Source organism: Podarcis pityusensis (assembly GCF_964106645.2).
Source record: "Podarcis pityusensis genome assembly, chromosome: 12".
NCBI classification, from domain to species: domain Eukaryota; kingdom Metazoa; phylum Chordata; class Lepidosauria; order Squamata; family Lacertidae; genus Podarcis; species Podarcis pityusensis.
In genome coordinates, this window is record NC_138037.1 from 21,067,304 (window position 1) to 21,093,376 (window position 26,073).

General features: G+C 41.3%; 2 protein-coding genes across 6 annotated transcripts in view; one reads left to right on the forward strand and one right to left on the reverse strand.

Annotated features, from left to right (window-relative positions):
* The first annotated feature begins 818 nt into the window (after positions 1-818).
* Positions 819-24,214, forward strand: MASTL (microtubule associated serine/threonine kinase like). 3 transcript variants are annotated; one of them, XM_080974408.1, is made up of 13 exons: positions 819-1,038; positions 2,253-2,390; positions 2,836-2,975; positions 3,606-3,694; positions 5,438-5,544; positions 6,103-6,247; positions 8,401-8,573; positions 9,661-10,863; positions 13,697-13,832; positions 14,705-14,719; positions 17,914-18,027; positions 18,113-18,214; positions 23,907-24,214. In XM_080974408.1, exons 1-13 carry the CDS (start codon positions 835-837, stop codon positions 23,915-23,917), a joined length of 2,577 nt encoding a protein of 858 aa, XP_080830534.1. In that variant the 5' UTR covers positions 819-834; the 3' UTR covers positions 23,918-24,214. The 3 variants fall into 3 exon arrangements, with proteins under 3 accessions (XP_080830534.1, XP_080830532.1, XP_080830533.1); XM_080974406.1 differs by lacking the exon at positions 23,907-24,214 and adding an exon at positions 18,996-20,033 and having other exon boundaries at positions 821-1,038; XM_080974407.1 differs by lacking the exons at positions 14,705-14,719; positions 23,907-24,214 and adding an exon at positions 18,996-20,033 and having other exon boundaries at positions 822-1,038.
* Positions 22,762-26,073, reverse strand: part of ACBD5 (acyl-CoA binding domain containing 5) — a gene marked incomplete at its 3' end in the record, with an annotated part of 28,981 nt that continues 25,669 nt past the window's right edge. For 2 of the 3 annotated variants that reach the window (XM_080974463.1, XM_080974461.1), the window contains exons 9-13: positions 25,534-25,786; positions 25,167-25,366; positions 24,741-24,791; positions 24,224-24,333; positions 22,762-22,977 (exon numbers count right to left, since the gene is read on the reverse strand). In XM_080974463.1, coding sequence (XP_080830589.1) covers positions 22,965-22,977; positions 24,224-24,333; positions 24,741-24,791; positions 25,167-25,366; positions 25,534-25,786 — 627 coding nt within the window. Of the gene's footprint in view, positions 22,978-24,219; positions 24,334-24,740; positions 24,792-25,166; positions 25,367-25,533; positions 25,787-26,073 lie in introns of those variants that run through there. The other variant, XM_080974462.1, reaches the window with a different exon arrangement.

A 26,073-nucleotide genomic window follows, 5' to 3' on the forward strand; every position in this document is an offset into this window, starting at 1 on the left:
CTAGAAGTTTCCAATAAACTCCCCCCTCCCCCACTCCAGGTTCCTTGACCTTTAACAGGTGCATGACATACGGCAATTGAACTGGTGATGCTTCATCCATTCCCATGGTGATATTAGACACCAATACCCATCTAATTTCTGCCTTTCGCACACTCTTAAAGATAAAGTACTCCTGGACTATTCTATTCCCCGCCCCACCTCCACCCCATTGTTTTGTTTAGCATGCAGCCTGATGAAGAGTTCAGCAAAACTTGAAAGCTTGCATGATATGATTGTGGTTCGTCTTATGTTGGTTCTCTCCGGAGAGAGAGATGAGATGATGATGATTTTACTATTTATATGCCCCAGCCACTCCAGCAAAATATAAAAAAACCGTAAAACATCAAGCATTAAAAACACCCCTTCCTTCAGATGTCTTCTAAAAGCCATATGCTGTAGTTGTTTATCTGTTTGACATCTGACGAAACGAACACGCCCTGTCTCTTGAATATCAGACCAGAAGCCCCGCCTTGTGGTGTTGCAAAGCGAAAATATCCTTCGGTTTTCGAAGTCCAACGGGAGAGCGAGAGACGCCGCTGCTCAGCCGGAAGTGTTTCTCGAAAACCTCTTAATTCGAGTCTACCTCTACGACTTGGCCGGGCGTCCGGCGTGCGGACCGTTTCCACTCCTTTTTTTCCTTCAGTTGACGTCTAGCGTCGTACGTACGCACGCTGGGGGGGCGGAGCTTAGCTTTGAATTTGTCGCGGGGCGAAGCTGGGGCTGGGGCCGCGCCGGGTGGGGGGGACGGGAGAGGAAGAGAGCGGGCAGAGGAGGAGGAGGAGGAGGGAGGCGAGGATGGGGTCGGTGGAGCCGGCGGCGGCGCCGCCCCAGGACAGCAGCCTGCGTGAGGAGACGGCGCCCGGCTCGTCCCGGGCGAGGCGCGGCGCGGCGCCTCAGCCGCCCTCCATCGAGGACTTCGCCATCGTCAAGCCCATCAGCCGAGGCGCTTTCGGGAAGGTCTACCTGGGCCGCAAAGCGGGGAAGCTGTACGCTGTCAAGGTGAGCCCACCGGCTTCCTTATGCTATTATTATTATTACTATTATTATGAGGGCCGGATTTAGGTTTGATGAGGCCCTAAGCTACTGAAGGTAATGGGGCCCTTTCTATGTCCAGCTGTCCTTTGTCAACAACAAATTGTCGTTGTTTTTTGTGTTGAATATATGCTATACAGTGGTACCTCGGGTTACATACGCTTCAGGTTACAGACTCCGCTAACCCAGAAATATTACCTCGGGTTAAGAACTTTGCTTCAGGATGAGAACAGAAATCGTGCTCCGGCGGGCAGCGGCAGCAGGAGGCCCCATTATCTAAAGTGGTGCTTCAGGTTAAGAACAGTTTCAGGTTAAGAACAGACCTCCAGAATGAATTAAGTACTCAACCCGAGGTACCACTGTATGGTAATTTATGGACCTAATAGGGATCTAAAGCCATTTGCACATAAAAAATAGGAGCCTACACAACACAAAACACTGTTGCTGTACGTAGGTTTTATTTTATTTTATTTTATTTTATTTGTTTTTTATCTCATATTTTTTGATCTCATGTTTTTTCCTTTAAATTCTTTTGGGGCCCCCAAGAGAGTGGGGCCCTAAGCTATAGCTTGTTTAGCTTATACCTAAATCCGGCCCTCCTCCTCCTCCTTCTTCTTCTATATTTTTCATCTGTTTGCCATCTGACTGGTGCCTTCCTGCCTCCTCGGGGTGGAGACGAGAGACGGAGACTTTTCTGTAGTGGCTCCTAGCCAAGGAGGCCCCGCCTACAGGTGTCACATGCTGTCAGTTATGCTCCAAGCCTCCTTCCCCTCCTCCCACAACTATTTCCACAAGCTATTTATTTCCAAAGCAAATATACACTTTCTTTCACTTTAGCTAGACACCCATTGGGCTTCAATTGGCTGTTACTGTTTCGGAATGCAGTCTTAACTAGGTCCACTCAGAAGGCCTGTTGAATTCAGTAGGGCTTATTCTCAGGTAAGTGAGTTGAGACTAGCCCCTAGGTTTCAGATTTGCTGTATTAGCTTGTATGCCTTTATTTTACCAGTTATCAGTAATAGCATTTTCAGTTATTTCTTACTACTTGGTTTGATATGCTGGAAACGTAAGTATCTGTTGAAAGTGTGACATATTGGATAGATGAAAACATTTTAAAAAGCAAACCATCAATGAATTCCTCCCTCCTCTGTTTATCAACCCATTCATGTATTGCTTTACAGGTAGTAAAAAAAGCTGACCTGATCAATAAGAATATGGTCCATCAGGTGCAGGCAGAGAGAGATGCCCTGGCTCTCAGTAAAAGTCCTTTCATTGTGCACTTATACTACTCACTTCAGTCTGCCAACAATGTCTACTTGGTGAGTAAACTACTTACAGTGCCTTAAGGTAGCTTCCAAAATATGCTCCCCAGCCAGTTTTAGAGAAGTCTGTCTTCTCTGAAAGGTAGCATTTAAAAACATTTCAAATTTGTTTTTTGTTTTCTGTTCTCTTCTTGACCAACTTTGACCTTTTTTCAGGATAGTCAACTTGGAAAAGAAACAAGCTGTAGAGACCCCAAGTATATCTCTGTATTAAGGCATCATTGATTTGGCCCTTTTAAAAATCCCCATAATTTAATTTCCTTTTCTGCCTATATCATGACTTCTGACATGGCCTCTCTAGAAACTGGCATGCATTCTAGAAAACAGTAATGTAAGGAAATCAGGAATTTCACCCACACTCCAAGCATAGAATTATAATAGATGTTACCTCTAACCCAAGAGAACAATGAATGTCTTTTATAGTAACATTTTTCACTGGCAGGTAATGGAGTATCTCATTGGTGGAGATGTTAAATCTCTTCTTCACATATATGGCTATTTTGATGAAGAAATGGCGGTGAAGTATATTTCTGAAGTAGCACTGGCTCTTGATTACCTTCACAGGCATGGGATAATCCACAGGTAAAATTGGTTTTTGATGCCTTTCTTGCTGCATTTCATTCCACTTTTAGTTGAGACCGGGGAGACTGCAGGTGTTTAAACAAGGCAGAATTGAATTCCCCTCTTATGTTACTTTTAATGTCAGTCTAGCTGTTGCCTTGGCAGTTTACCACAGTTCCTCAAGGAATCAAATATGTCACTTAGCTTGTTCTCCTAATGGTATTTTGTTTTCTGGTAAGTAATATTAACATAAATGCAAAACCTCATCAAAGGAAGAAAAAATTCTATGTACCTGTTGAGGTGTCTTGCTGGAGTTTACACTACCACCTCCTTATTGTTTTTATTTTTTTGTTATTTATTACATTTATATCATACTTAATGGCAAAAAATAACGCTACTAATATTGCTAACACAGGACAAATACTTCTTCTGAAGCACAGGGATTTGTGTCCTTCACATGCAAACTTAGTAGTCTTATTTCTTACCAAAGCTACTTGGTGCTTAGACCTACTGACCTAGCATGGATCATGAATGTTCCTTTGATAGCTTTTTGTGGGAAGTGGGGAGTGACCTCTGAAAATAGTGCCCCATGTTACAATAAGCCACCTGCATCTGTGCTGCAATGTTATTTCATTTTCTTTATACCTGCAGAGACCTGAAGCCAGACAATATGCTGATATCTAATGAGGGTCACATTAAGTTGACAGACTTTGGTCTCTCCAGAGTTACTCTGAATAGAGGTGAGACATGTATACACCGCAGCCCATCTCATGCGTACACATGTATATATGTGTGTGTATCTAAGAGATGATTGGAATTCTCCCAGATATATATTGATGCAAAGCATTAGTTTAGATGTACAAAGATTCATTGGTAACAAGTCTGCCTCGTCACCTGCAGGTGACCAGAAAGGGACATTTTTTTTTAAGTTGGAAAAGTTCAGTTTTTTCCTCCAGGTTGCTTGTGACAACTGCTTCAATCCTATAAACCGGCCTTTACCAAACCTGAGGCCCTCCATATGTTTTGGACTGCAGATTCCATCATCATTGACCAATAGTCATGCTGGTTGGGACTGATGGGAATGGTCATCCAAAATGCCAGGATGAGGAAAGCTGCTATAAACACTCACTAGCAAGTAGGATTCCTTGAATAGCAGGACTTGCTTCCTGGTAAACAAGCATAGGAATGTGCCGTAAGTTAAATGCTGGCACATGTGAAAGTCAAATAGTTTTTCAGGCTGGTGACTCTTAGGGAAAGATTTGCAAGGTGTAATGTAAGTATTTTTGTGCTTTTTCAGTAAAAGTTTTTTCCCCCTGTAAAACTTATTCAATCTGATTCACATATATTTTTCATCTTCAGTAGCAATCCTGACCTTCCTTAGGTATATGCTTCTGTGTAGATCAAAAGAAGCAATTTCTTCAAAGAGTTATTTTCCAAGAGCCACAGTGTGGGAACTGCTGCCAGCTACATGCAAAACAAGCCTGTTTAACATGCCTATATTTTTTTTCTTATTTAAACATTTGGAGAAGCTTGGAACTCTCCACATTGCCAAAAAACTAACACTGTAAGGAGCTGCTTTTAGTTCTACTATGCTCAAGCTTATGGAATTTGAATAAAATATTTTGGCTTGCAGTGACCTCTACTGGTAAGTGCAAGTATAAATAGCTAAACAATGTACTAAGATTTATACCATTTGATCAGATAATCCCCAGCGCATCTTACACAGATTATAACAATTCAGTACAGCACAATTAATTCCCTCAGGTGATGGGACATCCAAGGGAGGTGTTGGGGATGGAGGAAAGACTTGGATGTAGCGCTGGTTCAAATATAACACTAAGTCAGACCATGGCTTAGCACAAATGCACAAGTCTGAGGGTTCCTAGAGAGGAAATTGTGACCACTGTGCTCCTCCCCAGGACCTCTTGCTGATGTACCCCATAAGCTTAAGCCATGGTTTGGCTCAGTGTGCTATCTGAATCTGGGCTTGTGGTTTGTCTCCTCCAGCAGCCAGTGCAGGATTAAGCCCTGTCCTCCCTGCATCAGGGGGTGGATGGGAAATTGGCCTCAAAGCCCAAATCGGACCCCCTGGTGGCCAGAATTTTCCCACCTCTGCTGTAAACCTAAGCCTCTGTTGCAGCTTATGGTTTATCTGGAGCGAGACAAACCATGAGCTAAATGATGCCTTGGCTCGCAGCAGCTCAGTAGCAAGATGACTGAGGGAAGAGTGTTGTAGCTGCAGCATTTTCTCTCCAGGAACCACATATTCACACTGAACCATTGTTTGGCTTAATGTTATGTACAAACCAGCTCATGATGTTAAATCATTTTCCCAACCTGGTGCTCCTATCACCATTTCTACTGTTCATATGGGGCCTATAGCCAAGTCTAAAATTAGAGCTAAATGCGCTTCACTGCAGTCTAAAAATACTTTTTAAAACCAAATGATAAAGTAGGTCCTAATACTCTTACTCTTTCTTCAGAACTAAATATGATGGATATTCTCACTACACCATCCATGTCTAAACCTATGCAAGACTATTCACGCACTCCTGGACAAGTGCTGTCTCTCATCAGTTCCTTGGGTTTTGTAAGTAGACAAAATAATTTCCTGTTTCCCAGATGATTAGAACATAGGCAGCTGGCTTATACTTTTGGTCCATAAAGCTCAGTTTTGTCTGCACTGACTGGCAGTTTCAGACAGAATGGTAGGTATTGATCCTGAGACTTCCTGCATGGAAAGCATGTTTCTCAACCTGTGAGCACAACTCTTTTCCTGGTTCTAATAAATTTCCTGAGAAAGTTCTCAATCTTTTGGAGTATTAGACAGTCCCTGAATTTCAGCTGATGTTTCCTTCTCCCTGTAAAGCAGGGATGGGGAGTCTATGGTCCTCCATATGTTGTGGACCCCAACTCCCATCAACGTCAGCTAACATGGCCAATAGCCAGGGATGGTGAGAGTTCTTGTCCAGCAACATCTGGAGGGCTACAACTTCCTTGTCCCTGGCATAAAGCATGTTACAAGAACCTTTTGTTGCAAAGATCCAGTTACAGCAAGTGTGTATAGGATATGAAATAATAAAATGTTATGGACTGTCTTGTATCTGGTTGTTTGTGTATCTGTTGAACAAGCTTCTCATTTTGACAGTATACCCCAGTGGCAGGGACAGTGCATGCACCTAGTCCAAGCCCTCTTTGTGGAAATACATCTCAGCTTTCTCAACGATTTGTTTCCCCGCTATCCGTGAACCACAAAGACTACAGTTCTGTGTCAAACAAGCTACTGAAAGCATGTAAGTATAAAAGAGTTCCCTATCTTCATGTGTCTAAATACTTTCTTGTGAATGCCCTTGCCATCAGAGATGTGGCAGGTGGTGGTTGGGGGAAGGGCCTTCTCGGTGGTAGTGACCCATTTTTGGAACATAGGCCATGGAACATATTGTGGTCTCCTTCCAGCTCCAGGTTCTTTTAACGTTTAATTTATTCATTATCATTTATGCTGCTTTTTGTGCAGCTTTGAGATTTGTGTGTGGTGGTGCTTTGTAGGTGTTTATTATTAATACAGGCAACTCCCAATTTATGTAGGGGTTATGTGCATTTAAGTGAAATTGTGTATACCTGTATTTGAAACACCATTGAGAAAGCCTGCAAACACCCCATTCTGCCTCCACCCTACCCCGTTCTGCCCCCTGTGGCGTTTGCCTCCTAGGATGGGTCATAAGGAAAGGGTTAAAATAGGTGTGATGTGATTGGCCAGTGAGAATGCAAGGGGGGAATAAAAGTTAGAGTGGGAGGTTTTGAAAGTCAGTTGAGGTTTGGGAGTTGAGAGTTGAGGTTTGGGAGTTGAAGAAGGAAGAGGGAGGTTTAGGTGTGGGTTGGTAGAGTTGTATTGTGAGAGAGTGAGAGGAATTGGTAGGTGGAGTCAGATAGATAGTTGGAATAATCAGTTTGGAGTTGTTAGGAACTAAGAATAAGAAACTGACAAGAGAAAAATTAACTGAAACCATAAGCTTGTTCCTGCATTTAAAAATAAACTTGATTATTTGTTTATGTTAACAACTGACTGGACTCCGTGTGTCCCCATGAGATACAGGGTACAGGAAAAAGCAATTGCAGTGGCGGCACAGGGTCAATAGACCATCAAACGTCCGGGGGCCCTGTGTGTGATCGCCACACCCCCTTTTGTGACACTTCCAGGTTCAGTGTGGTGTGCACGCATGTGGTCATGCACATATTGGACATGCCTAAAATGGTCACTGCCTGTATACGGTATTTCTGTATTGCAAGCTGCCCAGAAAGGTTTCTGGTGGCTGAACCCAAAGAAATTCAGATATACAGAACTAGGGTTCACACTGTTTTATTGAAATAATCTTTAAACTTTTGAGATTTGGGGCTTGTCTTAGCCTCAGCCTTCAACAGAGAAACCAAATTGCTGTGATGTGAATGCAGTTTTATTCTCCAGGATAGATGGGTGGGCATTCTAGCTGCCTTGACTGCCTTGTTTTCTTTTCTCTTTCATATTATTTATTGAGATGGTTTCTTTCCTCCAGATAAGTGGCTAATCTTGGTGCCAGTGTAATGTAGCGACCAAGTGTAGCAACCACATTCACACCCTCCCCACCGGGCAGAACTGTTAGTATCTTCAGCTCACAGGCAGAGGTACCTGGCCTCCCCCGAGGCAACTGAGCGAGATATTGTGTTTACCGTCCGTCTGCGACCCCGGCAGGCTAGGTAAACAAACCCGGCGATTCTTCTCATTAGTCGTGAGAAGAACACACCCTCTGCTTCTCTGCTTCTCTCCCTCCCTGCATTCTCCCCAGGGAGGGGAAAAGAGACAGACAGGAGTCCTGTTTACATGTTTTATTCCTGTCACTCAGCAGTACATAGAAATGTGACTGCACCCTTCAGTCTCCATTAGAAGAGTCACACACTCCTCCCCTGTACTTCCAGTACAGGTCATATGACACTCTGAGCTAACATCCGGTGCTCAGTACAGAGAATAGGCTCCACCTTTTCTCCAACAGTACATCTGCAAACCACAACATCCTGTTTTGCATTCCAGCCATCTGGAGCTGGCTTTTGCCTTGGTGCTTTTTCCCAACAAGAACTCCATATTGCACACGAATCCCATTTCCCCCTTTTTATCTTTTGACTGCATTTATATTACTGCTTTTTATAGCTTGATTGTATTTTATAATAATTGAAATAAGACCTTGCTTCATTGCCACTTGCATAATGTACTTCTATTATTCATATTGAATGTCGCAGTAAGAATAATTATCAAGAATTCTTCTGGAATTGTGAGCGGGGGGGGGGGCTGTAAGGCAGGGCAAGCTGATAGTTACATACTTTTTCTAGTCTTCCCTCACTGTTGAGCTGATTTGCCATGAAACTGGCTACAATGCTTTTTGTGTCTTCATAAAAACATGAATTGCTATTTCTGAAGGTTTAGATTCTGCGGCTATAACACCAGGAATGCCTGTGAGGAGTCTGACCCCAACTCTGCATCAGTGCAGGAAAAGGTTTGGGACCTCCAGCGCCAGTAGCCATTCCCGCACCCAATTATCCAGCATGGAGTCAGAGTGCTGCAGCAGCCCCAGGTGGGAAAAAGACGTGCAGGTCAGGACAACTTCTTTTCTTTCTGGTGGTTTCTTTTTTTTCTTCCTCTAACTTTCCTCTAAATAAATAATTCAGAATCTACCCTGTGAGGAGGGCATTGTACCACATTCCAAAGCCTAAAAAAGTTAACCTCCCAGAAGGGCAGTCCTTAAACCTTCTATCTTCTTGGGCTTTTCAGTACAGGTACAAGCAGATCCCAAGGTAGGCATATAGTAATCCTAGGGCTCACATAACCTCCTCCTGTTCTCCTTCTTTCAAACATGCTGCTGTGTAAAGAAACACAAGCCCCGAACTAGGAGAAACCATGTGGGTTTGAGCACAAGGTCTCTTGGGGCAACAAATCAAGTTCTGCTTTCACATAGGGTCTAAATAGAAAGATTATGGTGCTCCTGTAAGAATGAAGAAACCTTAGATCTGCCCTTGATTTTATGATGCATAGGAGATTTGGGGTAAGGGGAAGAGGAGTATCGCTAGAACAGGCACCTAGGACTTCTTTGCTGTACGATTACACAGCTCTTTTTTCAAGTGTGATGTATGTGCAGCAGAGTGCATTGTTCGTAAAGTGTTTTATTCCACCTGTTAAGTGTTTAGTATGGTGGATATGATTTTTGCTGGGAAAATGCAAACGAGAAACCACCATGATTAAGGACTGCCCCTTTCTATACAAACCTTCTTGGGCACTCAGGTCTGTATTGAGGGCCCAGTTCTATTCTCTCTCCTGCCCCCTTCCACCCCAGAAGCTATCTGAAGTATGATGGATGTATCACAAAGCAAAGCCTTCTCAGTCGTGGTGCCTAGATTTTCATCCTAGAGAAACCTGCTCACCTTTTGGCAAGCAGCCAAGACCAAACCCTTTCTGCAAGCACTTGAATTGGAGGGAAACAGTTTTGTGTTGCTGTTGTATTCCTTTTAATTGTGTATGGTTTTTGTTTTAATCTACTGCAAATTTAATATACAGTATGTTGTTAAGCTGCCCTGGGACAGGGGGTCTCGACTAAAAGGAGGAATAGGGAATAGTATAATAAGTTTGTATAATTTATTAATTCATTTAAGCATTTTCATACATTTGGAAGTACTTGATTTTCAGGAAGCAGAAGATATACTCTCATCTGCCCCAGGCAAAGAGAATGTACCAGAGAAGGCCAAGGATACAAATTTTCTGCTTGTCAATGATGCTAAAGGCTTAAAGCAGAAAATACTGGAGTCTGTCATCTCTCCTATTAGCAGCAATGACTCTGGGAACAGGCGCAAAGGACGGATTGGACATTTTGACTCATGTGATATTTCTATAAGGACTAGCGCTATTAAAGACCTCGGCCGAAAATGTCTTTCAGAATATAAAGAATGGGAAGAAAAGGGCTGTACAGAACAACCTGCTCTGACTAAAAAGGTTGCAAAATCTAGTTACCACTTGTCCCTTTTGGGAGATAAGGAGACAATGTTGGAGATGCGAGGTGTCAAAAGATCTTTTGAATCAATTGACACCAGCCCTTCACAAGAACGGATCCTTGCCAAAAAAAGCAATTCAGAATACAAACGGGGCTGTAAAATTCCAGAGAAACAAAGCACGGGTTTAACAACTGAAATCTGTTCTTTAAAACTTGATGGACACCTGCAAGAGACCTGTACAAATGAAGCTCAAGCAAAAGACTGCTGTTACACTGAACAAAACATGGGTTGCAAACCAGCCAATCCTCTAATAGCAAAGAATCTCATGCATGATCTAGATGCAGATTGTGAAAAAAATGAGAAAAAGGAACACATGAATTCCAGTTTCTTGTGCATTGATGATGAAAAGCCTTTAGCAAGCATGAGTGTAGACTCGGATCTGTCCCTTCGAGAAGTATCTACTGCAGAGAGTCACTTGGAAAAGCGCCTTTCCGATTTCGATGGAAGCATTAAAGATCTCACCTTTGAGGAGCTAAAAACAGAGAACATGTCAACAACATCACCTTATTGCCCAGATGCCTTGCCAAGAAGTGAAGAAGTACATGCTGTCCAGGAGAGCAAACCATTGTATCATGAGCAGGACAAAAACCTGAAAGGTGTCACTGAAATGCACACTGATAATAACTGCTCTTCATCTGTGGAGATGAAGGCACTGAAACTCTTAAAGAAAAATGTGGTTGCTTTTCGGAGTTACAACAGTCAGATCAGTGTGTCTAATACATCTGAGCCTTCGAGAATTAGCTGGATGACTGTAGAAGGAATGGATATCTCTGCTTGCAGTGGCTCTTATCCCATGACTGTTACACCTGCACAAAAGGGAGCACCTTACAACGTATTTCAGGTAGGTACGAAACAGGCTTATTGAACATTGTGCAGTATCAAAGGGCCACTTGATACAAGTCAAATGCCCTTATTGAAGGGACAGAATTAGAGCTGCCTTTTGAGTTACCATATTTTTCGCTCTATAAGATGCACTTTTTTCCTCCAAAAAAGTAAGGGGAAATGTGTGTGCGTCTTATGGAGCGAATGCAGGCTGCGCAGCTATCGCTGAAGCCAGCAGAGCAAGAGGGAGAGCTGCACGGCACCTCTTGTTGTGATGCCTTCAGAGCGATGCACAATGAGGGACGGAAGGGAGCCCTTATCCTTCCATCCCTCATCCTGCTTCGCTGGGAAGCCAGCAGACCAAGAGGTGCTGCACAGCTCTCCCTCTTGCTCTGCTGGGTTCAGCAGAGCAGCGCAGCGCAGCGCAGCGCCTCATCAGCGAAGCAGGAGGAGGAAAGGAAGGGGCTCCGTAAGGGCTCCCTTCCTTTCCTCCTCCTCCCGCTTCACTGAAGAGTGTCGCTTCGTCTCGCCTGCCTCCTCCACTTCCCCCAGCAGGGACAATGCTGCTAGGTGGCCAGCAGATCCAGCTTCCCCAAAGGGGCGGACAGACCGCAGGCTCTTTAGCCTGATCCTCCCTCCTCCTTCCTCTTCCAACAACATTTGATTCATAATGGTGTATTTGAACATAATACTTGATTATAAGGCAAATAACCAACGTGATTTAGAAAAAATTAACTCCCCCCCCCAATACTTTGCAATATGAAAATATTGAGAAAAATGGATACATCACTGGTGATATTTCTTGGCAGAAGGAACAGGCTCTAGCCATTCCACATCTAACTCATTCCTACACAGATTTAGAAGTTGTGAGTACCTTGTCTGTACTTTGGTGAAAATGTGTATGACCACACCATGGGGAATTTACTGCCAGTCAATGGGCGCCACTTATGTGTTGAAATAGGTTTTGTGTATTACAGTATAATTTCCCGCGCAGGAAAGTCATTATGTGTGAAATGGTTGTAGGCTTTGTGGGAGGTTCTGAAGGAAGCAGTTAACTTGAAGAAGAGGGTACACATTTCTTCTTTTCATTTGGTGACAGTTTAGTTGAATGTAGATTCCATTTACATAAATGACAAATCAGTGGGTGCAACTAAGCAAAGTCCTCTTCTTACGTATGAACACGATGAGGCTTTCTGATCTTAAATGGGCTAACTCAGCTTTATACAGTGGTACCTCGGGTTACAGACGCTTCAGGTTACAGACTCCGCAAACCCAGAAATAGTACCTCGGGTTAAGAACTTTGCTTCAGGATGAGAACAGAAATTGCACGGCGGCGGGAGGCCCCATTAGCTAAAGTGGTACCTCAGGTTAAGAACAATTTCAGGTTAAGAATGGACCTCCAGAACGAATTAAGTTCTTAACCCGAGGTACCACTGTATGCTAATGCACACAATGGCCAAACCCCCAGCCCTTTATGATGTACACATATAGTGATCTTTCCATGGGAACATGAACTGTTGTCAATCATAATTTATGTTTCAATATGGGGAGCCCAATGCATGTGCATCTATGCAGAGCTCCTTTTGGACTGATGTCAGTTGTGCATTGGCTGGGGTAGTGGTACATGTCAACCATGCATGTTAGTATCTAGAGGGTGGAGTTAGTCCATTTATGCACGATCCCTTTCACATGCTTATACTTCTGTGAGTCCTGGAAGACCTGGTCACTGCCTTGTAGGCCTTTTCTACCTGGTCTGGGAGGGCAGGGCCCTGACTTAACTCCAACTACAAAAGCTGAGGCTGCTGAACAGACTCTTGGGCTGGCGTGTTATTTGGGGATTTTTGTTGTTGGAGGTTTCTGTATCTTGATTTTAGATCTTATGGTTTATGTGGAAATTATTCAGTTTGGTTGTGTGTTCTTGATGTTGTATTTATTGTTTATGACCACTTTTGTTATGTTGCAGTTACTTATTTCTTAAATGTTGCAAGCCACCTTGAGCATGGTTTGAACTGTGGAAAGGCGGCATCCGAATACAATTATATATGTATGTAAATCTGTTTTGTTGACAGATTCTCTCTGTGGCTGTTGTGCATTTTCTTCAGTGCTGTTTTAGGAAGAGCATCTTGGTCAAATGGTGCAGTTTAGTCTTAGTGATGTTCATGCCTTAAAAATGAACATGTTTTACTTTCTGGATACATAAACAGTGCCTCCTATGTTTTTATAATAACTATAATTACTGCTAAAAGCTGCATATAAAACTGATCATAGAGGGCATTGTTGAAAAATACATCCCTGGAAGTCTTTGGGTTAAGACTAATTAATAAGAGTTGCTGGTGGACTCTTTGAAGAAGGGTGAGAAGTTCCCAAGAGTAGATCTTATGGGAGAGATGCAGTTCCCAGGCACATCTTTCAGTCTTCATGAGTGCATTTCTTCTAGAGATTTGACACATCCATAGCTTCATCATTGTCCTTGAGTGGTTGGCCTAGTTTCATAATGGATTGTAGAAATAAAGATTCAGAATCTCTCATTCCTTTCACACTCACTGTTCATGTGTAGCAAGAGGCCTTGATAAGACAAATGTCATTTATTACTAAAAACAATTTAAAATGGTCATATTCAGTGAAGGCATTTCTTAATGGAATGTGAGAAAGACTTGGCACAAAAAGGAGGCAATTGGAAAACCTTTTTGCTTGAGAAGTCCTCATTAGGAGGCTTAGATTCAGAGGGGCCATCATTGCTGGATGCTTTTTCAGCTCCACAGTTCAAGTAATTGAGCCTACAGCCAGTGTGAAAGTATAAACGTATAGCTTGTTTGATAACTGTGTTTGATATATCTATTCTTGGACATCAGACCCCTCAAGGAAACAGTGGTACACCATACAGGACCCCCAAGAGTGTCCGAAGAGGAGCTACTCCAGTAGAAAGAGAACGCATTTTAGGAACCCCTGACTACTTGGCACCCGAGCTCCTCTTAGCAAAGGCTCATGGTAAGCAAACTGCAGTATAATTTCATGTATCTGTTACACACATTTCCTCATTTTTGTAGTGAGATCTGGCTCACTGCAGTTGAGAGCACTTTGTTGTTAGACATTACTGGAATCTGTGTTTAACCTTAGAAGTTCCTAAAGGTTAAGGGTGTTTTCTTTTCCTTATTTAGTCTTTCATTGCCCTATTATCCTAAAAGTTTCCTAAATTCAATTTTCTTTGCACAGGTGGGAAGGAAAGTGAAAGTTTTTGCTTTCAGTGTTTCATTAAATCACAATTATGGATGGTCTAAATTCCATTGCAGATGATTTTGAACTATGATTTATTCCCACATTGGGGTGGAACAAAACAGGATCAAACCATGGGTTAATAGTTTGGTTTGTTCTCCTGGCTAGGTTTTTCTGGATTTGCACCAGTTCAGAATGACAGGAAGAAAAATGGTATGACCCAATGCGAGAGAAACAAGTGCATAAGAAAATATGGTTATCCTTAACTAGCTGCTTTTTGTATGTGCACTCTTAACTTAAGCAGGTGCATTCATACATAAAACCCTTGAGTTGCACCCTGGAGCAATATAGTTTGCAAGTATTGCCATTTGATCCTGCAAAATTTATAAACCGTCCTCTAATCTCTGCTAGTATGTGATAAATAGACAATGTAGCAAAATATTCATTGTGTGTTTATATATTAAGTTAACCATTTTAAGGAAGCAAAGCTAGGATACTTGTCTTTATAAAAATACCATGTGTTGGTGAATTTGTAAAAAAGTTACTCGTTAGAAAAATGTAAAAACTGAGTGCAATGTAATGAAGTTTTTTTTATATATTTATCAAAATGTTTCCCTGGTGTGTTTTTGGTTTTTTTTTACACACAGGAGTTCAGGTCACTGGTAAGTTTGATTATAGCACTTAACAGAACAGTCAAAGCATAATTTGATCACACTGTTTAAGATGAAAGAAAGTGAGAGATCCGCATGACTTGGCATATAGCTGTATCAGCTTCTGCTGCTGCATCTTTTCCCTGTTCCGTCAGGGAAAGGGGTGGGGCAGAAATAAATAACTATACAGCAGCAGCAACAAGAAGCAATAAAAACACTGTGGCATCTTAATGTCCAGCACATTTAATACGGCATAAGACCCATTCCATGGAAGATCTTGAATTCCATTGTTCTTTCCTGACCATACTGGCAATAAGTAAAACATTTCCTTGTCCTTCTTTTCTTGCTTACAAATGCCGTGTTGTAATCCTAGTAGAGTGCTCCATTCTTTTGTTTTCTGAAGCCTGCTGCATAGAGATGGTGGTGATATTTTAAAGAACAAATCTAATGTGGAGGGTGGAAACATACTAATTCCTTTTACCACTCTTAATTGCAGTTAGGAGGTCTGTCCTGCAAAGGTTAACATGCAGTAGCAATAGCACATAACTTATCATCTGGAAAAATCTGTGGAATTAATGTTGGCTTCTCACGGGGGGAAACCAACATACCCAAGTTACAATCCTTCTTTTGAACATAGTTTCCCTATAATAGGACAATCTGGTTTCAGCAAAACACGTACTAAACTAGAGCTGAGGTGGGCAAACTGGGTCCTGTGCTGTCTGCAGCTCCTTGTCTAGTCAGGGATACCAAGAGGCATCCATCTACACTGGCACTTAAGATTGGGATAAAGAAGTTGGTGTAATCTGCACAGATCCATCGGGGGAGAAGGACAGCTTGAGGATATATAGAAGCAGAGTCTAAGGATAGAAAGGACAGGAAGAAAAGTAATAATGCTGGGAGTTATGGCCACAGTGTCATTTATAAATGGAGAAGTGTGGGAATTGTGTGCCATTAGACTTTTAACCATATAAGGTTGTCTTGTAGTGAAAATCAGGAAACTTGTCTTGAAAAATGTGGCCATTTTATCAAATATGAAATACAGTTTTCTCAACACTTCCTATAGGATGTGATCTTATTAGACTTTGACAGCTTTATGCATATTCCTACTCCCCCCCCCCCAAAAAAATCCTCTCACATTATTAAATGCTACTTGCTTCACTGATTGCTGGATATATATTTATTAGAAATCAAGTGCTAAACTGAATTGTAGAAAGAGGCTTTCGGTAACTTGATACACCTAGTTTTTATTTCATATGAAAACTACCATATTGATTAAATGAATGGGCTGGTTTCTCATGTGTATGCTCCTGACTATCTGCCATTGAGTATTCAAATACAGATAGAATGTATGAACCAAACAATTTGTTACCAGCTGGCAGAAACTTCTGCAATTACCAAAGTTGCTGAGGTCTGATGACTGGGGTCATTCAGTTCACCTGTTGTATTCGTGCACACAAGCACATACTCTTGGGTGGTTTCACCGCTGTGTACTGAGAACCCATTGGACAGTGGGGGTGGGTGAAACAGCAGGAAAATGTACCAGCATCTGCAGTGCAAGCAAGTTTTCACAGCAAGTGCATCTTTCCTTCCTGACATGATGGGCTGTCTGGAGCTTTAGCTGTGCAGCAGCTGCAGGATGCATGTTGCTTTTTAATGGCTTGTGGTGTCTCAACAGCTTTGCCTGCTTGGTCTTGGACTGCACTTGATCAGTATTCAGTTTCATTAAGAGCATACCAATAGCCTGTTAAGATCAGGCCAGTGGCCCATCTAGTCCAGTGTCCCGTTCTCACAGGGGCCAACCAGATGCCTGTGGGAAACCAGGAAGCAGAACATGAGCACAAGAACCCTCTCCCCTCGGGTAGTTTCCAGCAACTGGTGGTTGGATGTATTGTTGCCTCCAGCTATGGTTGGTAGAGCAAAGCGATCATGGCTAGTAGCCACAGATACCCATCTCTTCCATGAACTTGTCTAATCCTCTTTTAAAGCCATCCAAGGTGGTGGCCATCACTGCCCTCCTGGGGGAGCTGAGTGAAGAAGTATTTTTTATTTGTCCTAATTCTTCCAACATTCTCCTTCATTGGATGTCCACGAGTGTTATGAAAAGGGGGTGGGGCTTTTTTCTGTCCACCTTCTCCATGCTAGGCGTAATTTTGTAAACCTTAAAGCTGTCAAAGAGCAAGTAAGTGGAAGTTCGCCATATGCTGTCCTATTAGCACTGCAGAGAGAACTTCCTGTTGAGTCTGAGCTTCTGTGGTGCCTATTTCTACACTAGATATTCACATAAAGGTTTACTGTACTTTTCCATGGATAACAAGCCCCTGTATAAGACGCCCCCAATTTGGGGGGACTAAAAATTAAGAAAATGGGGAGAGATTGCCCAGAGTCGTTGAGCTTTTTGGGGAGAGGATTGCCCCTCCTAACATATGTCTCCTCGCTGGCAGAAGCAGCCAATTGCCTGCCCAATTACCGCAGCGACAGCCAATCCACACCACCCCTTGCCGCAGCCACCAATGACATGCTGCTGACAATCTCCGGCTCGTGGTATAAACCAATCCCACGTCCCGTCCCCCCCATGCACTATCCATGTATAAGACGTTCCCCCCCCCCCCCATTTTAAACGTAATTTTTAAGTTAAAAAAACCTAGTCTTATACACAGAAAAGTACAGTATTTTTATACTAATGACTTGTTCTCTGCAATCATTAGTCAACTCAGAATTTATTTTGAATATGTGGCCCTAAATCAGTGGTAGCCAAACTTGTCCCTCCAGCTGTTTTGGAACTACAGTTCCCATCATCCCTGACCACTGGTCCTGTTAGCTAGGGATGATGGGAGTTGTAGTCAAAAAACAGCTGGAGAGACAAGTTTGCCCACCACTGCTCTAAATGATGTGCTTGGTTCCTTTTTAAAACCTAGGAAATACAGACCTTTGAGTTTTTGTTTGCTTACACAACTGGTCTTTGAAAGTCCCAGGGTGGTTTAGAAGGGGAGGTGACTTGCTTTGCTCTGCCTTCCGTCGTTTTAAGGAAACATTAACATATTGAGAATAGCAGAAGGGAAAAGGAAAGGTGATTAGAAAACAATTTCTGCCTTGTATGCTGCTTTCATGAATAACAGGTGTTTGGGCGCTCGGTATCTTCCCAGGCAATACACCTTTGCATAATACCTCTCATGGTGGTCAATTTATGTCGACTTTCTTCACTTCAGGTCCTGCAGTAGACTGGTGGGCACTTGGAGTTTGCTTGTATGAGTTTTTAACTGGAATTCCACCATTCAATGACGAAACACCACAACAAGTATTCCAGAATATTCTGAAAAGGGGTAAATTACCTTACTTTCGAGCAAAATTAATTTCAAAGGTTGTTGGTCCAGCATAAGTACAGAGATGTTTTGTGTGTGTTTCTAGATATTCCGTGGCCTGAAGATGAAGAGAAATTGTCAGATGGTGCTCAGAATGCCATAGAAGTTCTTTTAACGATTGAGAGCAGTAAGCGAGCTGGACTCAAGGGTTAGTATATGTTAGTTATCTCTTTAATGTTACCATTATGATTTTTCTTTAGCAATTTAGAAACCTGCAGTTTGAGTACATATGCTATTGGAGGGAAGACTATCTGCTATAGCCTTTTCTAGTTATTATGCATGAAGATGGTCAGCCCAACACTGTAGCTGCCAGGTTACAAAAATCGCAACACAAGATGAAAATCCAGTGAAAGGCAAGAACCGTTTTATTTATTCTTCCATGGAGCCCATAGCAGTGTATGTGGTTCTTGCCTCTCTTCTACCCTTGTAGCAATTCAAAAGAGTAGGATAGGCTGAGATACAGCCATGGCTTGTTTAGTCAGCTTCATGGTTGAGCAGTGGTTTGAATCCCAGATTCCCTGAGCCAGCCTCACATTCTACCCACTACACCACACTGCCTTATTACTTCTGTTTTTTCCTGTTAGTGTGAATCTGGTTTATCAAATCCACACATCATGGAGTTGCTGTCTAGAGACTGCTTCATATTGTCTAGAGTATGCAAGTTCTGGGAACAAAGTGCTGGCTTAGGGCTACCTACTGTAGAAAGAGAACTTTGATTAATGCATTGCAAAAACATTTTAAATCTATAAGGGCAGGAGTACGTTGGCAAACCCTTACTAAGACATTTAATTTCAGTCTTATGACTCTAAATACAGTCAGACAAATTTAAGAAAAAATACATTGCAGACATCCAGAATCAGAGAAAGAACCTGGAAAGTGCAAGATGTTCATGCAAAGAAATCTAACCTTTGTTAAAAAATTTATTCCAGAGCTGAAACTTCACCCCCTCTTTCATGGTGTGGACTGGGATAATCTGCATAATCAGACCATGCCCTTCATACCACAGCCAAATGATGAAACAGATACTTCCTATTTTGAAGCTAGGAATAATGCTCAGCATCTAACAGTATCTGGATTCAGCTTGTAGTACGGGAAAATGGAATTATTTTCCAGCGAACGGCACATTTAAGAAGCTTCCTTAACATAAGTTTTACTCTCTATTTTCTAACGCACCTAAGTTTTTTTAAAAACCTGATTTGCTTTTAACTCTGCATATATATTTATATATATTTCTTACAAGCTGTATTGAAACCATTCATTCCAAACAGCTTCTGAACTATATTTTTAGTCTACTTACAGCACCTTATGTAAGTCTTTAAGTATTACGTATTTAATGGTGGTATAACACAGTGACACTGAACAAAATGTCAAACGTTGGGAGGAAGAGCTGCTTTGTTGTTGAACATACCTGGGAGGTTAAGTGCATAGTGATTATTTTGGTGCCTCCAATTCAGCCACTTTACAGACTGAATTCAAAACTGTTTTCTGACTTTTCAAGCTGTGCCTATAGAGAAGCCCGAAGATGCTCCTATCCCACATACTTTAGGTAATTTGTATACTGCCTGCCCTGATGCTTAAACTGCCAATGTACTAAATTATCTCTAATGTCATTGTCAAGGTCTGTTTCTCCCACCCACCTTACCTATGAACATTGTTTAGGTCCTCACCAATGCCATCAATCAGCCTATTACCTATCTAGTCAACTGTCATTTTATTTTTGGTGTTGTTACCTATCTTTAATTCAAAATATTATCATGTTCAAAATGAAACTATCATCTGAATTATCTAGCAGTCATTACAGAGGTTATCCCACCTGTATAATGCCAGTTTTCTACCTGTAGGCAATATGAGTAATTCAGCAATTAACACCTTCCTACATACTGCTGCCAGTAAATGCAATTAATAAATGATAAAGGTGTGAAGTTATTCATTGATCTTAACAGCCCAGAATAAATGATTACACAATATTTTCAGCAGGTGTACTGGTATTCTGTAAGATGTATGGAGCAATGCTTTGAAACAACTGAGCTGTCAGTGCAAATGAATAAAATGAGAACTGTGAGCTAGCTTGCTCTCAGAGCCTACCTACTTTGCAATTCCCAGTTAGTTTCCTCCTTCATATAATCAGTGGTGATGGTATCTTCAGGTATATTCAACCTTTTCAGGCCCAGGACCCACTTTTAACCCAGACATGGAGGCCCATTTCTTCATCTTTTACCATATATTTGCATGGTGACAGCGCTCCTGTTGTGACCCACCCTGGGTCAGGCCGTGACCCACTAGTGATTCTCAACCCACCAGTTGAACCCCAATGGCTTATTAGAGAAAAGAGTCTCAAAACCTGACAATCTGCTGGAGTACTTACCTGTTCTGAAGACACACTACCTAGTTTACATGCTGCTGTCACCCTCCACCCTTTGGGGAAGACTGAAAGTTTTGTTATTTCCACAACTGCTCTCCTACTTCCCCTCCCTTAAGCTGTGCCCTCACGTTCTGGTGAAAACCAGCTGTGAAACAGCAGAAGACTGTTCTTTTTAAGAAAGCGTATTTTCTGAAGCTGATCCCCTTCATCCTTGATGAGAATAAAGCAACTTGGAACAATTAGGACAAGAGTATTCTTATTGTCATATTCCAACCCGGTCACTGTTTTGAGAACCTTGAAATCTTAAACTTCAAACAGGCCTATGTTACATTCATTCAATCACTCTTTCAGTTATAAAATGTCCTTTGATAATGCTCCTGTCATTCTTTATTAAATGTTATTTACAGTAGATTAAGATGAACTAACTTTTAAAACTAAACTTCAAAATCATGTTCTAGTAAACAAGGCAGAAATTCTAACTCCTGTAATTACATTATTTATATAGCATATAACAGGTATGAAGGTGCTTTTCTTCAAGACCTTGCCATCAGAGCAGATGCAACACTGCCCATGAGCTTTCTGTAATGCATCACTCGGAAGAGTTACACAGTGCAAAAAATGTCACAGTCCAGAAATTAAAGTAGATCAGTTGACTGCAGTAGGTTCATGAAGGAGTAAGCAGCTGTGGAGTTGCTGCTCTTTTCACAGGTCTAGAATACGTTTTTCTATTTTTTCAATACACAAACTGAAAAGCAATCACTTTAGGTTGATTTTTATAACATCATATAACGAAATGTAATGTTAGTTAATTGCTAGCTTTCTCGTTTGCTATAGAAAAGTCCCTTCTAGTTGTAGTCTGAGATGTTACTACTGAAATTATCAGGCTGTTATATTCAAATAGGTATCTAATCAAGTAGAAATCTAATAAAGTGACAATGCTAAAATTGTCTTGAAAGTGTTTAAAGGAAAGAGACTTGCACTTGTAAAGGGCCTGGGTATGAGAAAATGCCGCAGCAATTAGGTATGTAAAAAATATTAAAACAATAGAAATATTGCCCTAAAGTTTTAAAAAGCAATGGCCCTAAGCTGCAAATGCAACAAAAGTTTGGGTGCCAACTGCTGCTTTAGAGTATTCACATGTGCATGTGTGCACATGCAGACACACACACAGTGGTCTAAGCTGACAGTGCTGATTAGCCATGGGAGCAGGAAGGGGCTAACTGGCTTGAGTCGAGGGGCAAAATTACACTGACACCAGCTGAATCTGTGCCAGGACTGTCACTACTTCTAACAGAAGATGGGAAGACTGAATGCTTGTCCCAATTTTTAAAAAAATCCTCCACACAGAAACATGGTAGGGAAAAGCTCTCTTTTTTTTATTTAAAATAATGTGGAATTTCTGGTATGGAGGAACAGTCAATCATACAAGCCTCACCTGCTGTATTTGGTAATAGTCATAGGTTTATAACCCTAGTGAGAAAATATATAATGGAGGCCCTTTTACCAGGTCTAGCCTGCACATGTAACACAGCTTAGTCACCTTTAAGGTATTGGATGCAGGATTTTCCTGCAGCAGCAGCTTCCTATTGCCCTAGCACTGGAGCCAATCCATTCACAACAGCCTGTTTCTATACATTTCCTGGGACAGCAGTGTAAGTTTTTAACATGCATTTTGAACACCTTCTAAATTAATATTATGCAACTTCTGAAACTGAACATTAAGGACTATTTACAATAAACTGTACTTACATTCTTGTTCCATTAATTTCAATAAGACAATATACGTTAGGGGGTGCCAGGGCCATTTTATGTACTTTATTCTGTGTACTGAGTTCTGACTCTATCGTGCCATATTCAAACTCTGACTGCTGTTCTAACAAATTAAGATGCTTGACTTGTTTTTTAAAGAAGCACTGATGGTCCCCATGGAAGTACAATCTACAGCTTCAAACCCTTGATTTGTTTCCTAAAAAACTACCTCATCTATGTAGCAGCAATTTATATATTAGATCTCCCAGAGCTACAATGTTAATTGCAGTCATACAATCCAGATACTTGGATTATTCCAGACTTTAAAGTTTCCTCAGCTTATTGTATGTTTTGTATGCTATGTGGAAAGTCTTCTGCGGCATAATAAAATAAATCATGTTAAAAGTAACAATTCACAGGCTTTCATTATTGTTTTGTTGTTTTTCATTAATTGAAGGAACTTCTTCATTCCAGCTTTGGGAAGAAGAAACACTCTCAGTAGATGCTGCAGTAATAGCCTTCAACTCTACAGACTGTTCATCCAAAAAGTACATTCCAAAACAATTAATTTAGGGTTCATGTGATTGCTGGATGGGATAGTTGTATTTATTTGTAACCTAAGAGAAAGGGACCATTCATGTATGGTATGCCAGGTAGTGCAAAAGGAAAAAAATAGAAGAAAGATGTAGCCATCCCGGCATCTGCAGTTCTTGCAGGTCTCTTAAATTACTTCACCTTCCAGAGTCTCCATGTTAGCAGTCCTTAAGTAAAATCAGGAATTGAATCCTCAGTTTTGTTTTCTGAGAAGGGGAGAAGAAAACACCAACTTGAAATGCCATCCTAAGTATTTCTTCTTAGCAGTCTGTCGACTTTGATGAAATTGCATGCAAAATTGCTACCCCAACACTTTCATTTACCCATAAACATTTTACAATATTCTTGTTCTAAGCCTTAAAATGCTTAGAATTACACCATCCCTGATTAATACCATTTACTGTTTTACTTTATTCATTTTAATACTAAAATGAATAAGCTGCTTTACACATTTCTGTAACATGACCGTTGTTGGTGAAATGTCCAGAAATTCAGCAGATACAAAGGCTCTTCAACTCCATTATATGTACGCGGGTGGTGCTGTGGTCTAAACACAGAGCCCCACAGAGCCTAGGGCTTGCCGATCAGAAGGTCGGTGGTTCGAATCCCTGCGATGGGGTGAGTTCCCATTGTTTGGTCCCTGCTCCTGTCAACATAGCAGTTTGAAAGCACGTCAAAGTGCAAGTAGATAAATAGGTACCGCTCCAGCGGGAAGGTAAACGGCGTTTCCGTGCACTGCTCTGGTTCGCCAGAAGCGGCTTTGTCATGCTGGCCACATGACCTGGAAGCTGTACACCGGCTCCCTCGGCCAGTAAAGCGAGATGAGCTTTACTTGGAACCCCAGAGTCGTTCGTGACTGGACCTAGCAGTCAGGGGTCCCTTTTATATATAATATATATACAAGGCTTGGCTTGGCGAAAAACTTTAGTGGAAAATTTTCAACAAAAAAATACTTACTGTTAATAGTTTGAATACATTCATGGCAAAACGTATTTCACATTAAGCTTGCGCTTCTAAATTCCTACCAAACAAGAGACGTATCCCCCAAATTCAAGTGATATCAGGACAAATCTTCCATTTGTCTGTCCATTACTCTCATACCTAATAAGCCTGATGTCTTCATTATTTTCTTCAGAAAAAAGTTAAGACTCGACCACTGGACAGCACTGACTACTCAACAAACTATGCAAGTGCAACACATGAGGCAGCTTGGCATAAGATTCTGCTTTGACTGGTGTTCTATTCCAGCAAAACACTATCTGTGTGAAAAGATATATCCCTAATATAAAATGGAATCTTTATGGTCCTTGTGAAAAAAATCCTTGTGTGCTGATAAGATTATACACAATCAAGAAAGGAAATTGAGAGGGAGAGGCCAAAGATCCAAAGGGCAGCATGGACTCGTGCATTAGCAGAGTAAATTAGCAAATCTAACAGGATTGACAGTCTTACCTCCTTCTCCTTTGAAGATACACATGTACCAGCCACTGGGCAACAAATGGCCAGAAAACAGCAAAGACTAAAGTACCAGGAGAAATCTCAAACGGCCACCAGGAAGGTCTCTAAAATAACACATAAAAAAATAATTTCTCCAGTTATGTAAGATGTTGGTAAATGTCTGCATAGACATAGAACTATCTAAGATTATATATTTGGAACCTGTATGTTCTGCCCCAAATGGGCACTGTGTCACTTGTATATTCCTCCCTAGTCTCTACATTTAGAACTGCTTTAAAATTTCCTCCTGTAGATCTGTCTTGCAAAAAATATTTGAGATTAATCAGGGTAATAACTAAAACAAATGGATCAAATTAACAGGAGACAAAAGGCAACAGCATTTAAAACGCTGCTTTTTGACCTCTTTTTAAGATAATTGTGTTATGAAAAGTTCCATTTTAATCTACATACAGTCAAAGGAAAGCCAACATAAAAATCAAAGCTGCTCTGTTGAAAGTAGGTAAGATCTTACCTTAGCAGGTGAGGGAGTCTGATTATTTGAATGTACGGTTGCAGTTCCTGCCTGCAAATAAAACACAAATTTAACACAGTGACAAATTATGTTTCAAATTTATACTCACAGCTTCACATTATATTCCTACTGTGGTTTCTGAAACATTGCAACGTAACATTGTTGCTCACATCATGAAATGGAACACTTCTGCCTGGAGTGATGATTTTGCCACCTCTTCCCTGCCATCCATCCTTTGCAATTAAGCCTGCTTACATACAAACTCCACTACATTACACACATGCTTACATACATTACTCCAATAATCAAGCTTTTTAAAATAAAGAATAAGGATGATCTCCAACTAAGTCATGCTCCGAGTAGGAGCACTGAGGTAAAGTCGGACTAGCACTGGACATCCCTTTATAGAATACAAGCACATCTTACCTGTGAAGTTGTCAGTGTTTCCAATGCATGCAATCTCTGAAGGACATTTTGCATGTCTTCTTGTAATCGTATAAGCACTACTGCAATTTGTTCATTGAGGCCACTTCTTGGTCCTCTATCTGACCCCCATCGTTCTCCATCTCCACCACTACCCATTTGTCCACCTTGGGCGCCATCACCCAAAGGGTGCATTCTATGACCTAAATTTAGGGGAAAGAGAAAGCATTGAGAAGTAAGGCATGATTTTTAATCCATATAAAAATCAGACTATGAAAACATTTGTTTTGTAAATTACAAAAATAAAATAAAAAGTATGGCACTAGACTTGCTTATCTACATAAGAACAAAACAAATATTCCAGCAGTACCTCTCCCTCTTCTGATTCCATAGAAATCCACCTTTTCACCACCTTTCTTTTCTTTGTGAGGGCCTCCATCACTTGCCTTGCCATCCTCACCACCACACTTGACTTCACCTTTTCCTTCAATTGCAGCCACCATTATACCGTCTGTCTTGTAGTTTCCAAGTTCAAGAAAACCAGAAGCACCCAGCAGACTGCTGTGGTCTACTTCTGAGAAATGTAATGGATGTTTTGAAAATCCTTTCGTTGACTCCAATATCTACAAGTTAAGAGAATTAGCTATTATATTTTCCTTAAAGTATTTCCCATAAAGCTGGGATACCTAATATACCTAACATACCACCTATGTTAGAGTCTTTTGTGGGCTATTGTTGTGGTCCAGGGGCACCTCTGCATTTAATATGCATGTTGTGGAAAACGTAGATTTCTTTCTAAAGTAAATAGCAGCTTGAAAGGACCTCAGCAGGGTAAGAAAGAGTTAAACTCTCCTTTCTCATTTGCTGCAAACAGAGTAGTTATCAGCTCCCCTAGGAGCATATATATTTT